Genomic DNA, 21,427 nt, shown 5'->3' with positions numbered 1-21,427 from the left:
TGAAAACTCTCATTCACTGTCAGAAATTACAGGCAGGCCAAGGGACTCTACCTATTTCCTTTTGCTAATCTCCCCTCTTTCTTATTTTAAACAGCTTTGGACTTGAATTATGAATGTAAACTGGGTCGAAGCAACTCCTGTAGGAAACGGGCAATGTTTGTTCATGCTAAGGAAGGTCAGATCTATGATGGAGTAACCAGGAGAAAGCATTACGCAATGATCATGCAACTAGTAACCCAGGAACCACACTGGGCAGTTAGAGCCCAGACCTCATTAGGAACAAGCATTTCAAAGCTCTCAAAGGTGTCATCTAACAAACAGCAAACCTTCCCTACATGCATTTAATATTCACCATTTAAATGCCAGATTACAAATAAAACCAACTACTTATTTCAACTGAGCATGACTCAAACAGAGATCCTAATGGGCAGCACAACTCCAGTTTAATCTATTATCAAAACAGGCACCACAGTGGCCATCGTTGCCTTCAAGTTTCTCTTCTCCGAGCAAGAAGCCAAGACCTGCTTTCTGGGAAGGGAGAGCCCTTACATTGCCAAGTGCCCCCAGAAGGTTAGCACAGAGGTTGTGGAAGGGCTGCTCCTTGGAAAACAAGCGCTGCTCTTGAGTTTGAGATTCTTGGAAAGAGCTCTTTGTATTTCACTCACTACTTGAAAAGACTCATGCGTAAGTGATGTTACACTTAGAATTAAGCCCATGGCTTCCTTGATCTTTTTTCTTTTACTGCATAACCAACCATCAAGGCTTAAGGAACACACCGTCTTTCATCAGATAGACAAAGTTATCCCCCAAATCACTCCTAAAGTCGTAATGAGAGAGGAAAACAAACACACATGCACACAGACACAGTTATTTATGAGCTGCAGTTGCTCAAGGATACATGCAATATTTACATCAGGGTAAATGTACATTCAGACTATAATATGAATTTTGCTGGCCTGGTGAGTAGATGCAGAATAAACTTGTCTTCTTGCCGAGCAGCCCCCATGGCCTGTACCCCTAAGTCAGCAAGACAGAGCCACTCACATGGACGGATTCCCAGAACACTTAACAAAGAATTCAATACTCGCTTTCTGACAATGACCATGGGAAATTGTGGATCGATGCCCAAAATCATTGCAGATAATGACAGCCCTAAGAATAATGCACTGGCTTGCTCATCATCTTAAATGTAGGTCTAGACTTTTCCTGAAAGAAAAAAAAGCCTGTATACTTTAAGCGGTGATTTTCCCTCCCAACATTGTAGGCAAAAGCTTCCCATGAAACTTTCAATAGCAGAAATCTGTTTAACTGAATTAAGTTCTTGATTTTGTTGCATAAAATCTGAACAATAGGCTATTGTTATGTGCATCCCTCAACAGAGAATTAGGTTTGCGCAAGGTATGGATCTATTTAGGTCAGGCCACCTTCTCGTTTTGTCTTCTAATGAGAATACCTCCAGCTGCACAGCTATCTCCTCTAGTCAATTATAAGCAAAAAAAAATACCTTTGTAGGCATTTCTACAGCCTACAAAATAAGCTTGAGCTGAGATCTCAACCACACAAACTTCAGAGCACAGCAAGACCCTCCGGGTCCAACAGTCCTTTGTCAATGCATGCTCTGCTTCTCAGGACAGGAGCCCAAAACTCATTTCTTACCACCATTTTCCCATTTCAGGCAGAAAAAATAATGGTAGTTGGTGAAGATCCTCCCAGTTCTACCTAAGGATATTTCACAAAGGTTTTATGCAACATGTTAATTAGAGCAGCAGCGCAAGTTTGGTTGGTCAGGTCTCAGTCAAGAACTTGGTACAAGTCTTTGTATGTGTATCTTTCCATATGGCAAATATATACTTTTATCCAGTTCAGGATGACCATCCTCAAAACTTCTAATTAGATTATAGCAGAGCAACTCTTAATCACAGTGTCACAACAAACCTTGCCTTTAAAGATAGGAGAACCTTCCATAAATTAGTTCATTAGCACAACTAACATAGCCTGCAATAGGGAGATGAGCCCTATCTATTCAATGGGCTGTACCCTGTGCTCCTGTGTGACTACAAAACCTTGTAGATCCACGCATCTCTCACTTCATCAGGACTTTTCAGTCCAAGACAAGGTGACTTTGATCTAGAGCATGTCTTGTTTCATGAACAGTTATGCTGCTTTCCTTACTTAGACAATTACCTCCTGTAAGAGAGTAGCTGAGTGCATGCTTGACTTTGATGCATGGATCTACAAGCAATAAGGGCTACAAGAGCACTGCTTGAAGAATCATAGAATCCTTAAGGTCAGAAAAGATTCAACCACCAACCCATCACCACCATGCCCACTGAACTGTTTTCCTCAGAAGATGCATATGGATTTAAAAAACAACCCATTTCAAAGTCTCTATAACTCTAGAAACTTGACCTGTTGGAGGAGAAAGAAGAGAGGCTTTGCTTGCGAAGGAGAATGATGAAGCCCCAGCCAAACGGCAGCCTCAGTTTGCACCTTGTAGCACCCTTAAGATATGTGCCAACATGCTGAGCACAGAGGACCTCTGCCCCAGCAGACTGTTCCTTGCCTCCCTGTCACTGACACAGCACAGAAAACAGACCCGTGATCACCATCTGTGCAGGTTCCCAAACCCAGCATCCCACCCACGCACTGAGCATCCCACTCATCCCACTGTCAAGCTGCCTAACAACAGCACAACCCCATATGTCAATACTGCACCTCTTAGCACAGCTCATCTGTGCTCTAGGGCACGCGGTCCGTAGATCAAAGACATCATCCTGAATCCCTTGCACATCCAGCCTCTTCTTCAGGAGCACCTAGCGTTTGGTATTCTGAATTGCTTTAGGAACTACAACAGCATATGAAGTCTTCACCTTTTTCTTTTCTGCTTCTTTCTCTCAAAGAACTTTTCTGTTATTCTTTACCACTTCAACCACAGATGTAGCAGTCATGGCTCAGGCAGGCTGGCATGCTTCTGAAAGCATCCAGCTGCTTTTATTTCCCTTTGTAGGAAACCAATTGCAGGGCATGTAAGAGAGCTGCTTATACCGTCGCTGCTGTAATGTTGTCAGGCTGCAAGTGAATTTCTTCAGCTGGAGTTTTCTTTTCTTGGCAGGCACTGGTGATTAAGCTGTTGTTTGGAGAGATTTTCATTTCTTTTCAGAGAGCAATTGCTCTGTTGAAAGGGCTCTTTAAGTTTGTATGATGTATGTCATTCTCCGGCTGTATATGTTGAAGTCTCCTATCAAAGCCTAGAGGTGGCTGCCCCACAGTCATTCTGAATATACCTTCATTGAGACACTCAATAAAACGCAGAAAATTCGGTGAGGCACTTAAACACTTGCTCAACTTTACATTTCCATTTGCTCAAGTGGTTTTCTGAGCAGGCCAATGTGCTGAATCAGGGCTGAAATGCCCGATCCTTTCAGCTTTACTGAGAGCTTCCAACAGACGTGGGGGCAGACAGTCTGTTTTGCCAGACAGATGGAGACCGGGGCATGGCCAGAGACATGCATCAGTCCCGTCCTAGTGTCTAGATATTGCAAAGCTACTTCAGACCTAGACAAGCTCCCCATTTGCTATTTACAGTATCTTTGGAAGCACACACAGAGTGCCATACAACACAACTGCATCTCTCGGGGGGGGGGGCTGTGAGGAAGAAGGGGATGGACTCTTTATCAGGATCTGGTGACAAGGGGAAATGGTTGCCCACTAAAAAAGGGGTGATTTACACTGGCTATAAGGAAGATTATGCTTACAGTGAAGGCAGTGAGGCACTGCACAGGTTGCCCAGAGAGGTGGTGATACCCCATCCCTTCAGGCACCCAAGGACAGGCTGTTGGGGCTCTGAGTGCTGATGGAGCTGTGGGTGACCCTGAGCACTGCAGGCAGTGGGAACAGATGGCCTTTAAGGGTCCCTTCCAATGCAAACAATTCTATGATTCTAAAAGATCTGGGACTTTGCTCTTTGGCAAACAGACTCTGTGGTGCTCCAAAATCCAGGAGAAGGGGGAGGAAGGCATGAATAAATGGATGCTGGCCAAGGCAGAATTTAGAGTGGTGAAAATCTGTTGTGCAGGCAGGTCATCCTCCCACACAGGACCCATCAGGGGTGCAGATTCCTCCCATTTAGATCTGTCTCACAAGGGCCAGAAGATAAATTCAGCTGAGCAGGTGAAGGCTGTGCTGCTCATTCGTGCCTATTTATTATACTGCTGTATTACGTACAGCCAACCAGGTCTTATCACTAACAGTGATATTTCAAAGCCTGTTGTTAAACATCTCCCTCAGGAAACCTAAGTGAGAATTCCAGTTCACCTTCTGCTCCATAGCAAGGTGCTCAGGACAGAGCGTGGAGTTCTGGGGAGGGTTTTAAGGCATGGAGAATGCTTGTTATTTTCACGTAGCCATTAGGTTGGTGCCCGGAGCAGGATACAAGTGGTGGGTAGTTCTGTTTGTACAAGAATTTTTGAAGCATGGGAGAGATGCTGAGGGCTACATGACTGCCACAAACAAGTGATTAGAACAATTTAAATGAAGGGATGTCAGCCTCAAAGAATCATCTTTCTACACAATAATGATCTTCCCTGTTATTCGAGCCAAATGCACCTTGCAACAGCACAATGGGATGCAGCCCAGAGAGAGCCAGCATGAAGCATGGGTGAAACCCACACCTCTGTAACCAGGTCTGCGTACCAACTCATTCCAGACATCTCTGCTTAACTTTCCTGTAAGCAATTGGTTGTACCGAACCACCAGAAACCAACACTACCCCTCAAGCAGCAACAAGAGGGATTATCCATCGCCCTGTGTGCATGCAGGAGATGCCTGATGCTTATTAGAAGATTACAGTCATCCTAACTGGATAGTAAACACTATTTAACACTAACAGCATTCAGGGATTTTTCCTTCTTTATGAAACTGCCAGGAGGAAAAGAGCATCGTCATTCACATCCGTGCAGCAACACCTAACTATGGTACAGGTGCTGAGCTGCCACTGCTCCAGCACGCATTGTACGTGCACTGCCAGCTGTCACCAGTGCTTGGACACGAGCATCTCTTATCATGCTCAATGTATTTCCAAGAGCAACCTCGTTGTGACAGTAAATCCTCAGTGCTGATGAACACCAGATCGCAGGGATTTGTGGTATATGTTCTCCCTGCACTCACAGCCCAGGCTTCAGGCAGGTGCCACATTCCCAGACAGCACTTCAGCTCAGGCAGCGCAACATCAGAAAGCCAGAAGTCCCCAGAAACACACGTGATCTCTCCAAACAACTGGGAAATACAGATTTTCTTCTGCCCCAATAAATTCCAACACACCCCCCACCTCTGGGCTGGGCATGGAACAATAATTACATCCCGACCTTCTCATCCCGTGTCCTTGTAGGAATCAGGAAATTCAAAGACACAAAAAAGGAGTGAAAAAATACCAAGTGAATCATCCTAAATTCAGTGAGGGTATAGTCCTAGTTGAGATCCAATTTAGGGCAAACTTACATTTTATTTGAACTGTTCCTTTCTACCTACAAGCATATTAGAGGTTAGGCCCAGTCCACGCTCTTGTAATACCCATTGGACACTAATATTTGACAGTAGAAAATAGAAGAAACAGGAAAATCTCTTGCCATTAAGATCAAAAGAGAGTGAGCGTACACTTTGACATTTCTCCTTTCCTGCAAGGAGCCCCTGTTTTGCAAAGCAAATTCCACCATGTTATCCTTGAGCTCCTGCAGAGGAACGATAAAAGGTGAAAGTCTGCTGCCTTCAAAGTCAACATGCAGCTTCCTACCAGCTTCAGGTGAGTCAGGTTTGAACCATGGTTTCCTACAGGGGAAATGGGACCACAAAGCTCCAAAACAGGCTCCTCAGCTCTTTGGAAGCTCAGTGTGCACCTCAACTGCAAAAGCACAACTGCATCTCCCAGAGGGTTATGTGCCAGGGAACTGCAAAAGGGCCACAGCACTGAGCCCGAAAACCTCCCCAAACCACTGAATATATAACCAGTCCAAAAGATTCTCTGGCTCTACTTCAGAAGGCAAAAGGTACTTTCTTGTCTCCAGTCCTTTGCACACAATGACCTCCCCAAACCACCTGTTGCTCCTCATGTCTTTTTGGCTCTAAGCAACACCTCAGCCGACAAATCTGCAGCCCACAGAAGTGCTCCTGTGGAGATATTGCTCTGGTGCTTTTGTGCTGCTGACTCAGGAAGGAGTTTTCCCCAGCTTACTCCTAACGCATTTCACCTGATTAACGATTCAGTCTTTCTGCTTCGAGCATAAATCACCCTCCAGATAAAGCCTTGCTAGAAAGCTTTCTTTGGCCCCAATTAAAACGAAACTCTGTGGAAGTATAAACAGAGGATCAGCAAGGAAAAACCGGGCTGAGATTTGTGAGCCAGCATTCTCTCTGCCCTCCTAATTCCTCAATTTATCACGGGAGGAGTGGATACTGGCAAGGTAATTACTGACTGCAAAGCCTTGCCTTCGATGACAAGCAATGTATGGAAGATGCATCTGCACACCATGTGAAATCATGAAGAAATGACTCAATAACCCTCACAAAGCAGCTCCCATTGGAACCTTTGGAAAGACCTCAGCCAAGTCACCGGTCTCGAGCCCAAGCTCCCTCTTCTCGTGAGCATCAGTTTACATCAACCTTCAGACACAGCCCTTCATTTTTCTGTCCCCTGGTTGTGTCAATGCAGAAGTGGTGAAGCCGTTTCACTCTGCGACTGACCCCATCCTGACTGCAAAGACTAATTCTAGCTCTTAGCACCCCATAGCAGGAAGAGGAGCAGAAACAAAGCCCCATTCATGCAGCGCGATCAATCAATCACTATTTTGAAGGAGGAAATGAATGGCCCATTAAGGAAACAGCCGGTAACCTCAGCTTCCCTGTAATTGCACTCAGTTCTACGCTGCCCGGCCTCCTAGGGATTTCAACACTAAGGACGGTTCCGAGGTAGGGACATCTGTTTTAACATCAAGAAGGAGGGTGTGTAAAAGGCAGCAAACCCACTCCAGCCAAGCAAACCCAGCGTATGGCATTGGTCAGATAAGGACCAAGGGAAGAGAAGACCAGCCTTCCACGGTTTCTGCTTGGTGGGAGAAACACCAGCTTTGTTCCTTATTAATGCATAGTCACAGTTTACACAGACTGTATCTTGTAGTCTCACAGACCTTTGCAAATCTTAATTAAGCTACACGTTGGAACTAGGTTCATAGCTCCGACGAGGATCCTGCACTTGGGGAATGCAGCTTTCCTTCAGGAGATCTAACAGAAAAACGCATTCCAGCACTGCAAAAATTCTCCTGGATGCAAGAGGCAACACTTGCTGCTAATCCAGCACGGCTGCAGTAGGAACCCAGCTGATTGCAACCGAGATGTGGGACAGGTCAGAGCTGGAAGGACTCTTTGCACTGCTGTTAGCCACAGACACTCAGTGCATCGCTGTGCTGCCATGACTGCAGCAAGGCTGGGGGGTTTGCTTCTTTTTTTTTCAGTTTTCTTTTTTTTTTGCTTCTCCTTTTGCTTCTTTTTGACAAACCCAACGTGAGCATGGGAGAAAGCAAGATGAAAGCCAAGCAGCCAGAGAACAGCCAATGGCTGAAGCTGTGAAAAACTTAAGGGTGCATCTTTTCCACCCACATCTTTTCTTGGCTGCTAACCTGCAGAAGGACAGCCAGCTCTTCAACAAGAAGAACAGCATAGGAATGGGGCTCAGGAGGAGGCGCAGAGCTGGCTGCAGGCACCACATGTGGGAAGGCTGCAAAGTGGTTTGGTAGCACCACGCTGCAAGTAAAGCATCCAGAGATCCTCCAAGCCAACAGAGCTGTGAACCCATCAACCATGAAAAGCTAACCGAGGTTGGGGTCTCAGGCAAGGCCTAATGTTCTACAGCAAATACATGCTGCATCTCATCCAAACATCTATTTCCAATTAGATTAAGGGACATCTAAAATGATACTATAACAGTATTCAAAGCAACCCCCACAATCAATGCCCCAATACTAAGCTCTGTTTTTTGCATGTGGTACAAAAAGCAGTTTGGGAGAAAATGATCTAATAGACCACATATTGATTAATCAATCCCAGCCAGGACACTAATGGGCTTTTCTTACAACAGTTGGCAATAGAGGAAGGAATGGGATTGTTGAATGAGAGTGGGAGAACCCAGTTGTGTGATAGAGTTTCAGGGGAGGGCGTGCAGTGGGAAAACAGGCCCTTCTAGAGATCACCTCAAGCAGGAAGAAACAGAGGAACTGAGCTATAGATGGCAAAGGTGATAAATCAGATATATCAGCTTCAAGCCCTGATGATTTGTACCTTGCAATTTACTGTGGTTGATATTAATAATACTTCCCTGTTGCTACAGAAACCCTCACAGGAAGGTCTACATAAGAGCCCAGCGTGGGTCCAAAGTCTATAATGAAGTAGATGGAATATTTTGTAGTCCTACCAGTCAAGGAAATGGTCTATGAATGCTGCTATGGTTTATTTTCCACACTGGCACTTCTGCCTAAGATAGGACATGGTAATTCAGATCATCCACAAATAGCTGTCAGACCATCCTTCCTACCACAGTCAACAGAAAGAAGCAGCTGATGCAGTCATACATTGCTAAATCATCCCCATTCCTAAAGCAAGTTGAAAAGCACTTTCTCCTTTGTGCTGCTGTACTAGATGATGTCCTTTACCATCCTAGGAAATGGAAGTACAGAACACTTGGGATCATCCCTCAGACCTGTTACACCCACTATGGAAATATGGGAAGATCCTAACAAAGCACAACCATTCGGCGAGTAGCGCAATGCAAACCAGCACCCAGGAGCCCTACAGCTCCAGCTGAAGACTCACGTTGTAGAGGATGTCAGTCCATCCCTCCATGGTGATGCACTGGAAGACGGTGAGCACAGCAAAGAGGATGTTGTCGAAGTTGGTGATGCCGTAGTTGGGCCCTTGCCAGTATTCCCTGCAGGTGGTTCCACTCTCACATTGCCTGGCAGGAGGCTCCTCTCCACAAGGAAAATCTCCCACCTCTTCACCTGTACAGGAGAACAGAGGGAGAAAAAACTTACTGATTAAAGCCAGCCAAAGCAGCTGGCACTGCTGGGTCCTCCTCGCACCATCACATGAACCTGGTTTGCATTTCATGATTCCTTGGTGCCACTCTGGACATGTAAAAGATGTTATGCTCGTGCAAGCAAATGTATACCGCCATGCTTTGAGGGGCAGTTAAGTGGCAGAGTGGAGCAGAACTACCTCTGAGCTGCCCACAGTTCACCCCAGTGCTCAACCACATCATATACAGGATCATCATCATCATCTGGGTTAGAAAGATCTTCAGGATCACCATGTCCAACCTGACCAGCCAAGGCCCATCACTAACCCATGCCCGCTGGTGCCACTGATCAGGAGCACTATGAAAAAGAAACAGTGCAGTAAAATACAATCAAAGGTTTAGAAACGGTTGTGTACAAGAAAACGCTGTGAGATACAAATACAGCTTCACACAGCTAATTGCTCAGCTCCAGTCTCACTGTAAGCTCCATGTTTCTGCCCCAAGGTCAGAGACAGCATCCAGCAGCAGGGATGGGGCTGCTCCACTGAGCTCTGGTTCAGGGAGCGCAAAGGGGAAAGCAGTCTGCAGTGGTTCAGGGCCACTGGGGATGGCCAAAAGCGTCCCATGTCTTCCAGGGCCAGCTGTGAGTCATTGCAGCCCTCCATAGATATTGTGAGCACCAGCAGAGAGCAGTTTGGAAAAACAAATGCTGGGTTTTCAAAGTAAATAAATAAACCAAGTACGTCCCTGCTTACACAGAGTTGCAATTCTGGAAATATTAAATGGTTTTAAAAGCGACACGTTATGGTGGTGGAGCAGCAAACTCCACAAAATCAAATTCACTGGGGGGAGGAAACAAAATCAGCGCTAACAATAATTAAGACTAATCTTTCCACAGAGCAAAGCCTGCAGGAGGAGAAGAAACCCATCAGCGTGGCTGCAGGATGCAGGATGTGTGTGCACGTGCAGCCTTTTCCTGTTGACTCAACACCTCAATGTGGGGCATCGCTCCCCAGCTCCCACCTGGGTCACTGCAGGCTTTGGGAAGGGGTTGGTGAGACAGGGATGTGCAAAGAGATACCAAACCTGGTTCTGGCTGATTGTCTGTGGACTCTAACAGAGAATCTCTTTGGCCTTTTGCAGCTCTAAAAAAGCAATGAGTATGTTTTTTCTCTCGGAAAGAAAGACACCAACAGAGCAGAACTGGTCCCTACCCCTAAAGCTGAGGTAAATAGAGGAGGAAAGGGAGCACACCAGGGAAAAATGGGAAGTAAATATGATTCCCCCTGGTTTTTAGAGCAGATTCAGAGTGTTTGGCCTTGGTGAGCTGCAGTGGACACCTGCTTAAAAACTATCCTGTGTCTGCAGAACAAGACTGCACGGAGGCTGCCAGGAGAGGAAAACAAGTCTGGCACCCATCAGACAATACACAGCTACTAATTTTTTGTACCCATTTTTCATGCCAGGCTGAGTGCTGACAGCCTCAAATGAACTTTTTGCCATGTTCTGGATCCCAGCATCCCTCCGTCACAGTTTGTTCCTGCAGGGCTTCTGGGCTCACAGGCCTAAAGCAACACTGACTGCTGACACTTCCACTTTCTTCCCTCCACAACGACCTGAATTCATGACTGATACCCCTCATCTACTCCCCAATCACAGGAAAAAATCTCGGCAGGTTTCTCACTTTGAGGATTTGCATTGACACCAACTTGAGCAACTCCTCATCCACCAAACTGTGACCCTTTGACACGGGAATCTTTTTAATGAGGTTCACATTCGTGCGCTGAAGTCAGCTTTCTCAGCACATGGTCTCAGGCCTGGGCTCGTTAATGCACCTCTTTGGAGCTGATGAGCACTTAGGGTTTAAAAGGCTGCACTGACAGCATTGTGGGATGCTCTGCTGCTCCGCTCGGGGACTGCAGAGCCAGGAAGCCTCACTGCCTTTCCAGAAGCATCATTTCCTGCAAAGCAGGTGGCATCGATCCCCATAACTCACCCTACCACGAGTGCATCAGGAGGGGAAAGGTAGGGTTCAGTGCCCGTAAGCAGAGCTGCTTTCTGCACCACCGAGATGTCGGGTGCTGTTGGGTAGAGATGTGACATGCAGCATTTTCTGGCTGCACTCCCAATTCCTGGCTGGGGGGGTCACTCAGCAAGCAGCAGCCATTCACACACCATGGGGCACAGTGACAAAATCTGTTCTCAGCCCCCAGCTTGGCACTGGGACCCTGATGTCAGGGTTGTTTGCAGAGATCACAGTGCTGGGTTTTATTTTTCCATTCCAAGCTAACTAGGTTTCTGGGGAGGAAATACAAATATATCTATATCATTTTGCCCACTGGCAAAGGATGGAAGTGGAGATGGAAAGCATGGGATCTCAGAGTGCCACGAGATACACTGGGATGGCAGCAAAGCTCCAAACTCACCTGTCTCATTAGAGAAGCAGGTTTTGTGAAACTTCCCCATGTAGAACTCCAAACCGATGATGGCAAACATCACGATGGCGAAGAAGAGGAGCAGCCCAATCTGAAGCAGAGGCACCATCGCCTTCATGATGGACTTGAGGACGACCTGCAAACCTGCAGGGACAGGGAAATAGAGGCCATCAGGAAGGGAAGGAAAATGAGGGCTGGGGAAGGGAGGTGAGGCAGGGGACATGGGGTATTTAAGGGACAGATTAGGACTGGAACACCATGCAGTGCTGCTTTCCTAGGGTGCTGTAAAGCCTTCACACAATATTTCAGACACGCAACCAGGAAAGTTATCTTTTTCTGATCTCCTTTCTTCAGATCCCAGATTCAAAGGTCTCTTAAGCTTCAGAGACTTAAAAGGACGTTCCCTGCAGTTGGTGGAGTCCCCATATTCAGCCAGGGGCCAAACTAGGCCCTTAGAGCATCTCCCCTGACAGTGCTGGTGGCCTGAGTTCTGCTTCCACAAAACCAGCATAGAAGCAAAAGGAATAAAACCAGACTCAAACGCCCTCCTCCCAGGGCTCTCCATCCATAGCTTTCTCACAGGCACTAAAACTCATTTTCAATTAAAACCAGGGGAGATAAGGCTAGAGAGGCTGGTGAGATGGAGGTGTCAGATAACGTCATGCAGACGCACATAACAAAATAAATTCAGCGATAACTGGCAGCTGAAAGCCACCTTGGTGGCCTGCTGTAAGGTGCTGAGAAGGAAGGGTCATCGCTGTCTCACCACCTTGCACTGCTCAGCACTGCTGAGGGCACTGCGAGGGCATACAGGATTAAAATAAAAAGCATTAAGATCTGCTGGAGAGGAAAAACTACCTAGAGCGTAGAAGAAAAGCATGTAAGATGATTGTGTGAATGAGCCTTGAGTTTTACAGTTATTATGAGGGGGGGAGGGAAATACACAATGAGCACAGCTTTCACTAAATCTAATAGTGCCCTATGGGAAAATATTGTTGCCCAGAGAGGTGGTTGTGCCATCTGGCCATCCAGACTCCCAAGGTCAGGCTGGACAGGGCTCTGAGCACCTAATGGAACTGTAAGTGTTCCTGTTCATCACCAGGGGTTGGACCAGACGATTTACAAAGGTCCCTTCCAACTCAGGTAATTCTATGGTTATGATTGTGCAGGTCCAGGGCATGACACCAGATGGGAGAGAGCATCTTACCCAGACAACAACACCCCAAGGGATCACAGCCCATAGCAGGGACAGCAGGGCCTGGTGTTTCTGTAAACATTTATATCATCAATTCAGCCCTTTTTTTTTCCCCTCAACACTCAGTGAGCCGATACTCATGTTGGCTGCAAGTAATTTAAGTCAGAATTCCGTGACTTGAGGCCCTTTTCCCCATAGCAGTCATCAGCAGAAGCAATATCTTTTATTGAAGGGACTGCAGTACGTGGAGAAAGCAGACAGTATTTCAGGTGCACAAGGCACATCCTGAGCTACCTGAATAAAAACATATAGCAGATAATAAAATAAAAAAATCAGCTTTTTCCCAAGCCTTGTTTCTCCAGCATCCTTGGATGTGGACAAGGCAAACACAGAGCATCTCCTTTTTACATATACATTAGTAAGTAGTGGCTTTCCCAGAGCTAACCAAAGACCTGGCCTATGTGGGCATTCAGACCGAAGCCCTGCCCATGAAAGGATGCTGATTTGGAGAAGATTTGCAGTTAGTGCATAGCATAAAACTTTGCTTCATATCTACAGCACTGACAGTTTGATCCTGAGGTAGCAGCTGGCCAGCAGGCAAGGAGTTAATACAGAGCAGAGCATCCCCTGAGCTAAGGGGTTTCCTTTCACTGGCTCTTGCTAGAGAGAAGACCTCTCTGTTCCACATCCAGAAATGAAATACGCTCCTGACAGCCAACTGTGCAGAGCAACTGGTGAACAAGGACAAGGAATCACAGAATCACAGCATCTCCAAGACTGGAAAAGACCTCCAAGAGCATCCAGTCCAACTGTTCACCTCTCACCAATATTTCCACTAAACCACGTCCTTCAGTACAACATCCAAATGCTTCTTGAACACCTCCAGGGTTGGAGACTCCACCACAACACCCTGCCATGCACCATCAGAATTCAGGAGCACATTGCTACGTCAGATGGCTGTACCAAAACATGGACAGCAAAACCCCAAAGCCTTGAAAGGGGAATTTTATGGTTGTTCATAAGAGCACGTGAGACACCAAAAAGGATAGAAGCAATATGGCTATGAAGGTGACAAGTTCACGGCACTCACTTGGGATTCCTGACACCAGCTTCAGCGGCCGCAGCACGCGAACAGCTCGCAGGGTCCGCAGGTCAAAGTCAGTCCCAGCGGTTGCTAGAATCCTAAAGTTCATGAAGAGAAGAGAAAGAGAGGGGAATATGAGATTAAATGCAAATGTGGGTTGGCATTTTAAGACAGTAAGAGGGAGAGAACCCCCTCAGCTGTGCTAGAAATTACCAGCCAGAGCCTTCTGCAATAAATCCAGAGATCCCTCAGGTACCTATGCCCGGTGTTTCATAATATTTAAAGAAGTTTCTGGTTATACAGTTTATCTCTGCAAAATGAATTTTTGCTCAGAGAATCTTATTTGAGGAGAATGTCTAGAGAGTAGGGAGCGTTTCCTCTGATACGCTTACGTGGCTCTAAGAAGAAATACAGATCCTCAAACATCCAACATGAACATCCCCTGATGCAGCTTGAGGCCATTCACTCTCAGCAGAGAAGATCTCTTGCAATCCAGGGTGGGGAGCTGGAAGGAGGTTGCCAAACATGGGCATCCATGTAGGAAGCAAGCACTCAGTCATAGTGGGTCACAGAATCAATATAATTGTTTGAGTTAGAAGGAACGCTTCAAGGCCATTTGGCCCAACTCACTACAGCAAACAGGGACATCTACAGCTTGACTGGGTGCTTGGAACCTCATCCAGCCTGACCTTGGATGTCTCCAAGGATGGGGCATCTACCATCAATCTGGGCAACCTGTGCCAGTGCTTCACTGTAAAACAAACCTTCTTCCTTACACCCAAGTTCAATCTCCTCTCTTTTAGTTTGAAATCATTTCCCATTGTCCATTTCCCTCGCAACAACACACAGAAACACTCTGAGAGGTGTAGAGCACCCACAACGTGCACCCAAGATCAGCCTCCACCTGCCAAGGAGCCATTTTGCTCAATGCCTGATAACGTATAGCTGAGCTCTCAGCCAAGAAGTGGCCAGCTGCCATAAAAATGCAAAGAAAATCAGAGTTATACAGAAGGAGACATGCTGTTTCACTATGTAGTATGTATAATGCAGGATGTCTGGCAAAGTGGGCCATGGAAGACGTGGCCATGGAGGATGGGGCTGCGCTCAGAGCTTCCAGAATAAAAGCCCTGTCCTTGACTTACTGACTGACTTCGTGCTGCTGCCAAGTGTGGGCCAGGGAAGAGCAGGCTCAGCATTGCTGTGCGGAAAGGGCCAGACTCAATCAGCAGGAGGTGCTGGAGATCAGGAAAAAGCATGCTGAGATGCTGGATGGCAACAGAGGCAGCAGCAAGCCAGAACCTGAGGAGCAGAGTATCTATTCTATAGGACACCTGTTCCTACATTTCCACGACCTGAAAATTCGTGTTACATCAGCTCTATGGGTGCAATTTGAGCAGAAGCAACAGGAGATGATTTAAACCAGGGGCTATTGTATTCAGAGACTTTAATTTTACTTTCCGTGCTCATGCCAATGATTTTGCTCCTCTTTTCTCTTCCTTCCATCCTCACAACATAATTGCTCGCTTATAAACCTCAGCAGCCAGGGAACTGTGCACACTTCACGCTGAAAGATAATCTTGAACATCCACCTCAGGTGTTGCTGCTAAAAGCACAATTAGTCTCCAGCGAGCTAAGATGGATTTGTGCTGTCATCAGGCAGGTTTGTGCCACAGGCTGAGTTGGAAGGAGGGGGGGGGGGGGGGGGATACTCTGTATGTTCATTAATTTGTTTCTGAGCTCATCAAGGACAAAACAGGAGTGAGTGTGAGACACCATGAAACGGTCCCAGGGAATCAATGGCTGAAGGTCTTCCTTCCAGTTCTGCCTTCTTCAGTAGTCTTGGCATTAAAAAAGCAAACTATGTTACTGCAGCTCTAGGGATCTGGGCACGTATCCTGCTAGCTCAGCAGTGCTCAGGGCTGGCTGTGCGCTGCTCCTCACTTAGATGCTAACTCGGCTACATACAGCACTGTGCACCACCACCTCCACACTAACAAGCTCTGACATCTGCTCCCAGACACCAGGGCCAAATTTGTGATAAATGCCCAATATCTTTTGTTCTAAGAAAGCCTGGAATCAATTATAAAGAGAGCTCATTCCTCTGGGTACAGAAGGATGCAAGGAACAGAGGGGAAGTGAACATTCTGCTAACATAAATAATTAGCAATCCGCTTCTGGAAGTACCTGGGAGCTCAGTATTTCTATGCACTGGTTCCACAAGACACATTACCACGCGATGCTGCACATTTCAGAGCTGCCCAATATCACTGCTATCCCCTTTTATCACTGTCCATAAATCACACAAGAGATGCTCACCAAAGAACTGGGGCTGGCTGCGAGTCCAGCAGCTTCAGTGTGTCTGCTTGCAAGCAGATAACACAAAGCTACAGCAAACAGCAGCAAGATAAAGAACAGAATTATTAACACTTCCAAGCAGGTGTCTCTGCTGGAAAACACCGGTGCCAGAGCAGGTTCAGCTAGAGGAGAAATGACTGGCATAAATATAGGTAGTTTTTAATGGAATCTTTTTGTTTACTATAAACTCCAGTCCTAGAAAGTAAGTGGAAGGAGCAATTTTCTTCAGACATCTTATCAGGAAAAAAAAAAAGCCCATTCATAAGAACTGAGTCAAACTCTTCAGTGGGATTAGGAGGGAGATTAAATACTGATGAGACAGCTTTCCTGGAGGGAAAAAGAAGAAAGGAAAAAGATCCAGTTTGCCAGCAGCACAGAAGTCGCCTTGTGAAGAGAAATAGCAACCACCAATTCACACCAATGGAATCAACCATGGGGGATAACCACCAGTCTCGCCATGAACCTGCTGAGCCTTTGAATGAATGGTCTTAAACAAGAATGGCTCCGATGTCCATCCTGCACAGCAAATGGCTCTGCTCTGACTCAGGCACCAGCCCACTATCATCACATTCCCAGACTGATTATTTCAGATGCCGTAGTAGCAACTTGGAAGGGAATTGGCCTTATTTGTGGTCAGAATCAGGCCAAAAGATTCCTGGCTTTCTATGTTCTAGGCTCTAAACTAAAGGAGCGCTGACACACGTACACACCAACCAGTCCAGTGTGAGAAGCATGAAATATGAACACTCATGAAAGACCCGCAGTTTCACAAGGAGTCACAAAATACACCTTCCCAGGTGTCAGGAAAATGAACATCAGCTTCATCCACAGGAAAATGAAAAGCCGTGACAACTGATTGAAACTGGCTGTAACATCCACAGGTGCCATAAAAGCTTATTACCCAGCAAATCTGATTCTTATCATATTTCATACGACGTTACAGCATTATAATCCTATCAGCTCTATGGCACTCTTCAACAAGCAAATCCTGCTGCTCTGGTCTCAAGACTGCACAACCTCTGTGTGTTTGCCACTGGACCACTTTTCCTGACCCTGGAAGGAGCAGATGCCAGAAGTTACGGAGCAAGATCGAACATCTCCATCACTGAGCTGAACCCTCAAGCAGCACCTCTTCCCCAGCCTTCCTTTAGAGCTCACAGCCTGAGCTGCAGCATGAGCCAAAATGAGATCGTGGGTCCCACTGCCAGCCACGCTTCTCCCAGCTGCAGCACAAAGCTGCATGTGGGCAGGGCTGAGAGCTGCTGGAAAGATGCCCTCTTTCACTCCATTTGATTTCACGGTGTGTACGCTTTATCTTGACTACCAATGACACACAGTCAACACCAGGTCGGAGCTGATAAGTAGATGTGGCATGCTAATTGCACTGATTAATTCATGGCATGAACAGGTCCCACTGTTGGCTCCATTACTCCACACTGGTGACGTCCCCACCAGCTGTCCCCGAGCCTTTCCATATGGAAGGACCCTGCTTGCCAGCTCTCTACCTCATAGGATGGCCATCACCAACCTCAGCATCCAAATACCTGCATGTCTAACCTTACTCCTTCCCTTAAAGGACACCTACAACAGCGTATAAAACATCACAACTCTTTCCTTTGTAGGCGTCACTAAATTTACCCACCAGCCTTCAGCATACAGAATGCAGCCTGGAAATCAGTGCAAGCTCTTTGCATGGCAGACATGCTCCAGAGTCCTAAGAAGAGACACAGCAAAACGAGAGCAGAAATACCACTCCCCTCCCCGAACCACCTGCAACCTATTTTCCCGACTGTAATTCCTGAACCAGGCTCCAGGGAGATAAAAGGGAGAGGAGCATCTGTAGGCACACACTCCTCTGCTATAGTGAGCCAGTCTGCAGCCAAGCAGCGTGCAGCGCTCAAACAAAAAGAATGAGGTTCTGCAGAGCACAGGGCTGATGGCTTGGCGTCTGCCCAGAATGAAGGGAGATATTCTGGTTACAAGGATGCAATTACTCAAATAAGCCCTTGTTGCTTCTAAGCAGGAAAGACATCAACACACCATGGCACGTAGTATAAAAGGAGGCTCATTTGCTGTAAGCCATGGCAGCTGGCAGGAAAAACGCATGTGTCCAAAGCATTTTACTGAGCATATACTGGGAAATCTGAGCACAGAGGAGTTAAAGCCATCCTGCACTTCATTGTGTCTGGAAAGTAGGTCATACCTTGAGTCTTGCTAAATTAACATTACAAAGGAGAGATGACTGCTTTCTGTCCTTGGAAATGGGCATCCGAGAATTTTGTTCCTGGCACCAGAGGATGAGAGCAGGAACTGGGAGCCCACAGCACTTTCCTGGCATCCCACAGTCCTTTGGGTATGGGCAGGAAAGCAGAGGGGGTTGGCTTAGTAGCTCACGATCATAGAATCATGGGGATGGTTGGGTTGGAGGGGACCTTAAGGACCACCCAATTCCAACCTCCTGCCTCAGGCAGGGCTGGCAGCCACCAGGTCAAGATTCTTAAATAGGAGAGGGAGGGAAATGTCAGATTCAACAAAACGTTCAAAGTGTTTTTACTTTCTGTCAGAGAAGAAGAAAGCAGCGAAACACCATTTGGGATCATTTGTTCCACTTGTCAAATTCTAAAATGAACTATTCTGACTTCTAATGTGTTTTCCTTTTTAGCAAAAGCAATTCACGTCAAGCCTACAAATATTTTTTGACTTGATTTAAAGCTGCCATTTGCCTGAAAGGAAAAAAAAAAAAAGAAACAGAAAACCTCCAATCCTGTGTGAGTGAAAAACGTCTCCCCAACTTGATGCTGGATTTCAGTAAGTCAGAGTGATTTCAGTAAGAGGAGTGTGGCTGTTCTCTCTACTGGGCAAAGGGCAGAGGACAGCTGGTAGGAGGATGGGGGATGTGTTTTTTTCTGCCAGGTGGGCTAGCAGGGCAGCAAGGACACTGCAGGAGGGAAGAGGTCTGAGTCACTAAAAGAGCATCTCAGCCCTCCATCATCACAGGGCCCACCCAGCATCCTTGCCAGGCTGCCTCGGGAGCAGTGACAAAACCTGCATTGCTTGGAAGCAGAGCCACGACACCCTCCGCATTTGGCCAGTCCCCAGTGATAGCTGGTCAGGAGCTGAGCAGAAAATATCATCACCGTCCAATTACACTGGGGTTGGGGGAAGGAAAAAAGAAAACAAAACGTACAGAAAAGCAGCCAACAGTGAAAGGTTCAGAACAGAGCTCGGCCTTCTCTCCTGGTGCAAGCAGGAGAGAAACGGAAAGCAACATCATTCCATGGACCATAAGTCCACAGCAAGCAGATGAGATGCTGAGCATTTAGTTCACTAGCTAGGTCACTCATTCTTTTAGCTAATTACTTAAAGAGTGGATAGGAGCCAACACTGAACTTAAGAGTGGTTGCAGAGCACACGGTTGTGTCATTATTCCCTAGATACATGTCGAATGCCCCAGGCTGCTGCTCATGTTACACCATCACATCACACCGCACAGAGTGTGCCAGCTCCTTCCTCACCCGTGCCTTCCTGGACATCTTAGCTTGAATCGATGCTGGAGCTGAATTCAGCCAGACTACATCACAAATACTCCTCATGCATTTCACATCCAAATCTCCTTGCTCAGAGCTGAAGCCCAATCAGCATTCACAGTCCAGAAATAAGTAGTCAGGCCTCAAATCCACAAAACAAGATCGATAATAACTAGACCCTTTAAAGAATACTAATTATATTAGGGCAATTCGCATCGACTCCCCAGCTTTTGTAGGTAGCTGGGTCATGTTTCCAAGCTTTAATCTACAAGACATGAAAAATATTTGCTTTCAAGTGAAATCTCCACTATCGTAGGAGTCTTGAAGAGGAAGATTAAAGTAAGGCAACTGATAACAGAAGACTTGTAAAGTAATATCCCTTCCTTAGTGAGCACCTGATTGCCACTCCCAGAAGATACTGCTTTCCCTCTTTCATAGAATTCTTTTCCTTAATTATTATTATTTCCTGTTTTGGCCTGAACTATCACAGCAAATATGTAATGTTGTTCTAAGGAAAACACAGTTTGCCAAGACATCTAAAATATTGTGTATTCCCTCCATCTGCTTCTCCTAAATAAACCCGGGGCCTTATCTAATATAACGAGTAGATGTTGGCAATAATTGCATAGCCATCTGCACCGTGCTTTAAACCTGTTGCAAGCTGGGCTGTGGACAGGAGAAAGTCAGAATTTATTCCTTCCATACTGCAAACAGAAATTATAACTTCCCCCCTTCTGTTTTTTAGGATCATTCCACTATATCAGCTCATCTGCTTAGCGCTTAGGGAACTGTAATTCACGAGTGTGACAGATAAAATCCCCCTTTTCCCTGTCTTGCACAGATAAAGCTCAAGATTCGTATCTGGTGAAGGTCAGGACAGTCCCAGATGGGTACTGGGACAGCAGAGCAGCCTGAACAGGTTCTGCCTAGCATGGTGCAACCATGACACAATATATTTCCGTGCTGACTGCACAGCAGCAGTGCTCTGCCTATACCTGAGCCCTGCTGGGAAGGATCAACGCAGAGCAGACTTTCCCAGAAACCTTGGTGCCTGATTAGAAGGTCTCTTCTGGCTGCACCCTGGAACCCCCACCAATGCCAACACGCACCATGCCTACAACCACAACCCTTACAACCCCTTCTTTGCACCTCTTCCACCCCACACTGCAGTTGCCCGCCCTCTCTCCCCACTCTCCCTCCCCTTTTCACCCACCACAACATGGCAATCCACTGCCTGAGTCCAACAGAACCACACCAAGGGTCAGCAATGCAGATCGGCATTGCCAGGTCACACCAAACTGATCCTGCCAACCTCGGAGCAATGTCACCAATGCAGAGAAGCGACATCTTTATATCAGGAGAGGGGAACGTGCTTAAATTAATTGGCAGTTCAGATAACGGAGGCTTTCGCTCTCCATTGGGCTGTTAAGAACGCTGGAACTGCTGCAGATAAAAGCCTGGTAGTATTTCCATCCTGAGCTCAATGTCTCTGGACTGTATAATCCAGCAGTTAAAAAATATATGCTCTGGGCTGAAACTTGACATAGAAGGTCCCTGTGCAGCAGCAAACAGTTGTGTTTTCCAAATTTCCAGGGCAGTCCCATCGGGCCCATTGGGTAGCTACAAACTAGCAGAGATGGAAGCTGCAGTTTTCCAGATGAAACTGTGCCGGCACAAAGCTTTGCAGATTTGGGGTTTCATTTCACTGCACTGACCACGCAGGCAAGTTTGCCTGCAGCTTATGAAATACAAGCAGGACCGGGTGCTCAT

General features: G+C 46.6%; 1 protein-coding gene across 2 annotated transcripts in view; it reads right to left on the bottom strand.

Moving 5' to 3' along the window:
- The window catches only part of CACNA1B (calcium voltage-gated channel subunit alpha1 B), a 199,015-nt gene that overhangs the window by 113,876 nt on the left and 63,712 nt on the right, over nucleotides 1-21,427 (bottom strand). For both annotated transcript variants that reach the window (XM_072352738.1, XM_072352737.1), the window contains exons 4-6: nucleotides 13,782-13,873; nucleotides 11,488-11,640; nucleotides 8,857-9,044 (exon numbers count right to left, since the gene is read on the bottom strand). In XM_072352738.1, coding sequence (XP_072208839.1) covers nucleotides 8,857-9,044; nucleotides 11,488-11,640; nucleotides 13,782-13,873 — 433 coding nt within the window. The remainder of the gene's footprint in view (nucleotides 1-8,856; nucleotides 9,045-11,487; nucleotides 11,641-13,781; nucleotides 13,874-21,427) is intronic.

Source organism: Excalfactoria chinensis, chromosome 18 (assembly GCF_039878825.1).
Source record: "Excalfactoria chinensis isolate bCotChi1 chromosome 18, bCotChi1.hap2, whole genome shotgun sequence".
In the NCBI taxonomy this organism is placed as follows: domain Eukaryota; kingdom Metazoa; phylum Chordata; class Aves; order Galliformes; family Phasianidae; genus Excalfactoria; species Excalfactoria chinensis.
This window is presented reverse-complemented; position numbering and strand designations above follow the sequence as displayed.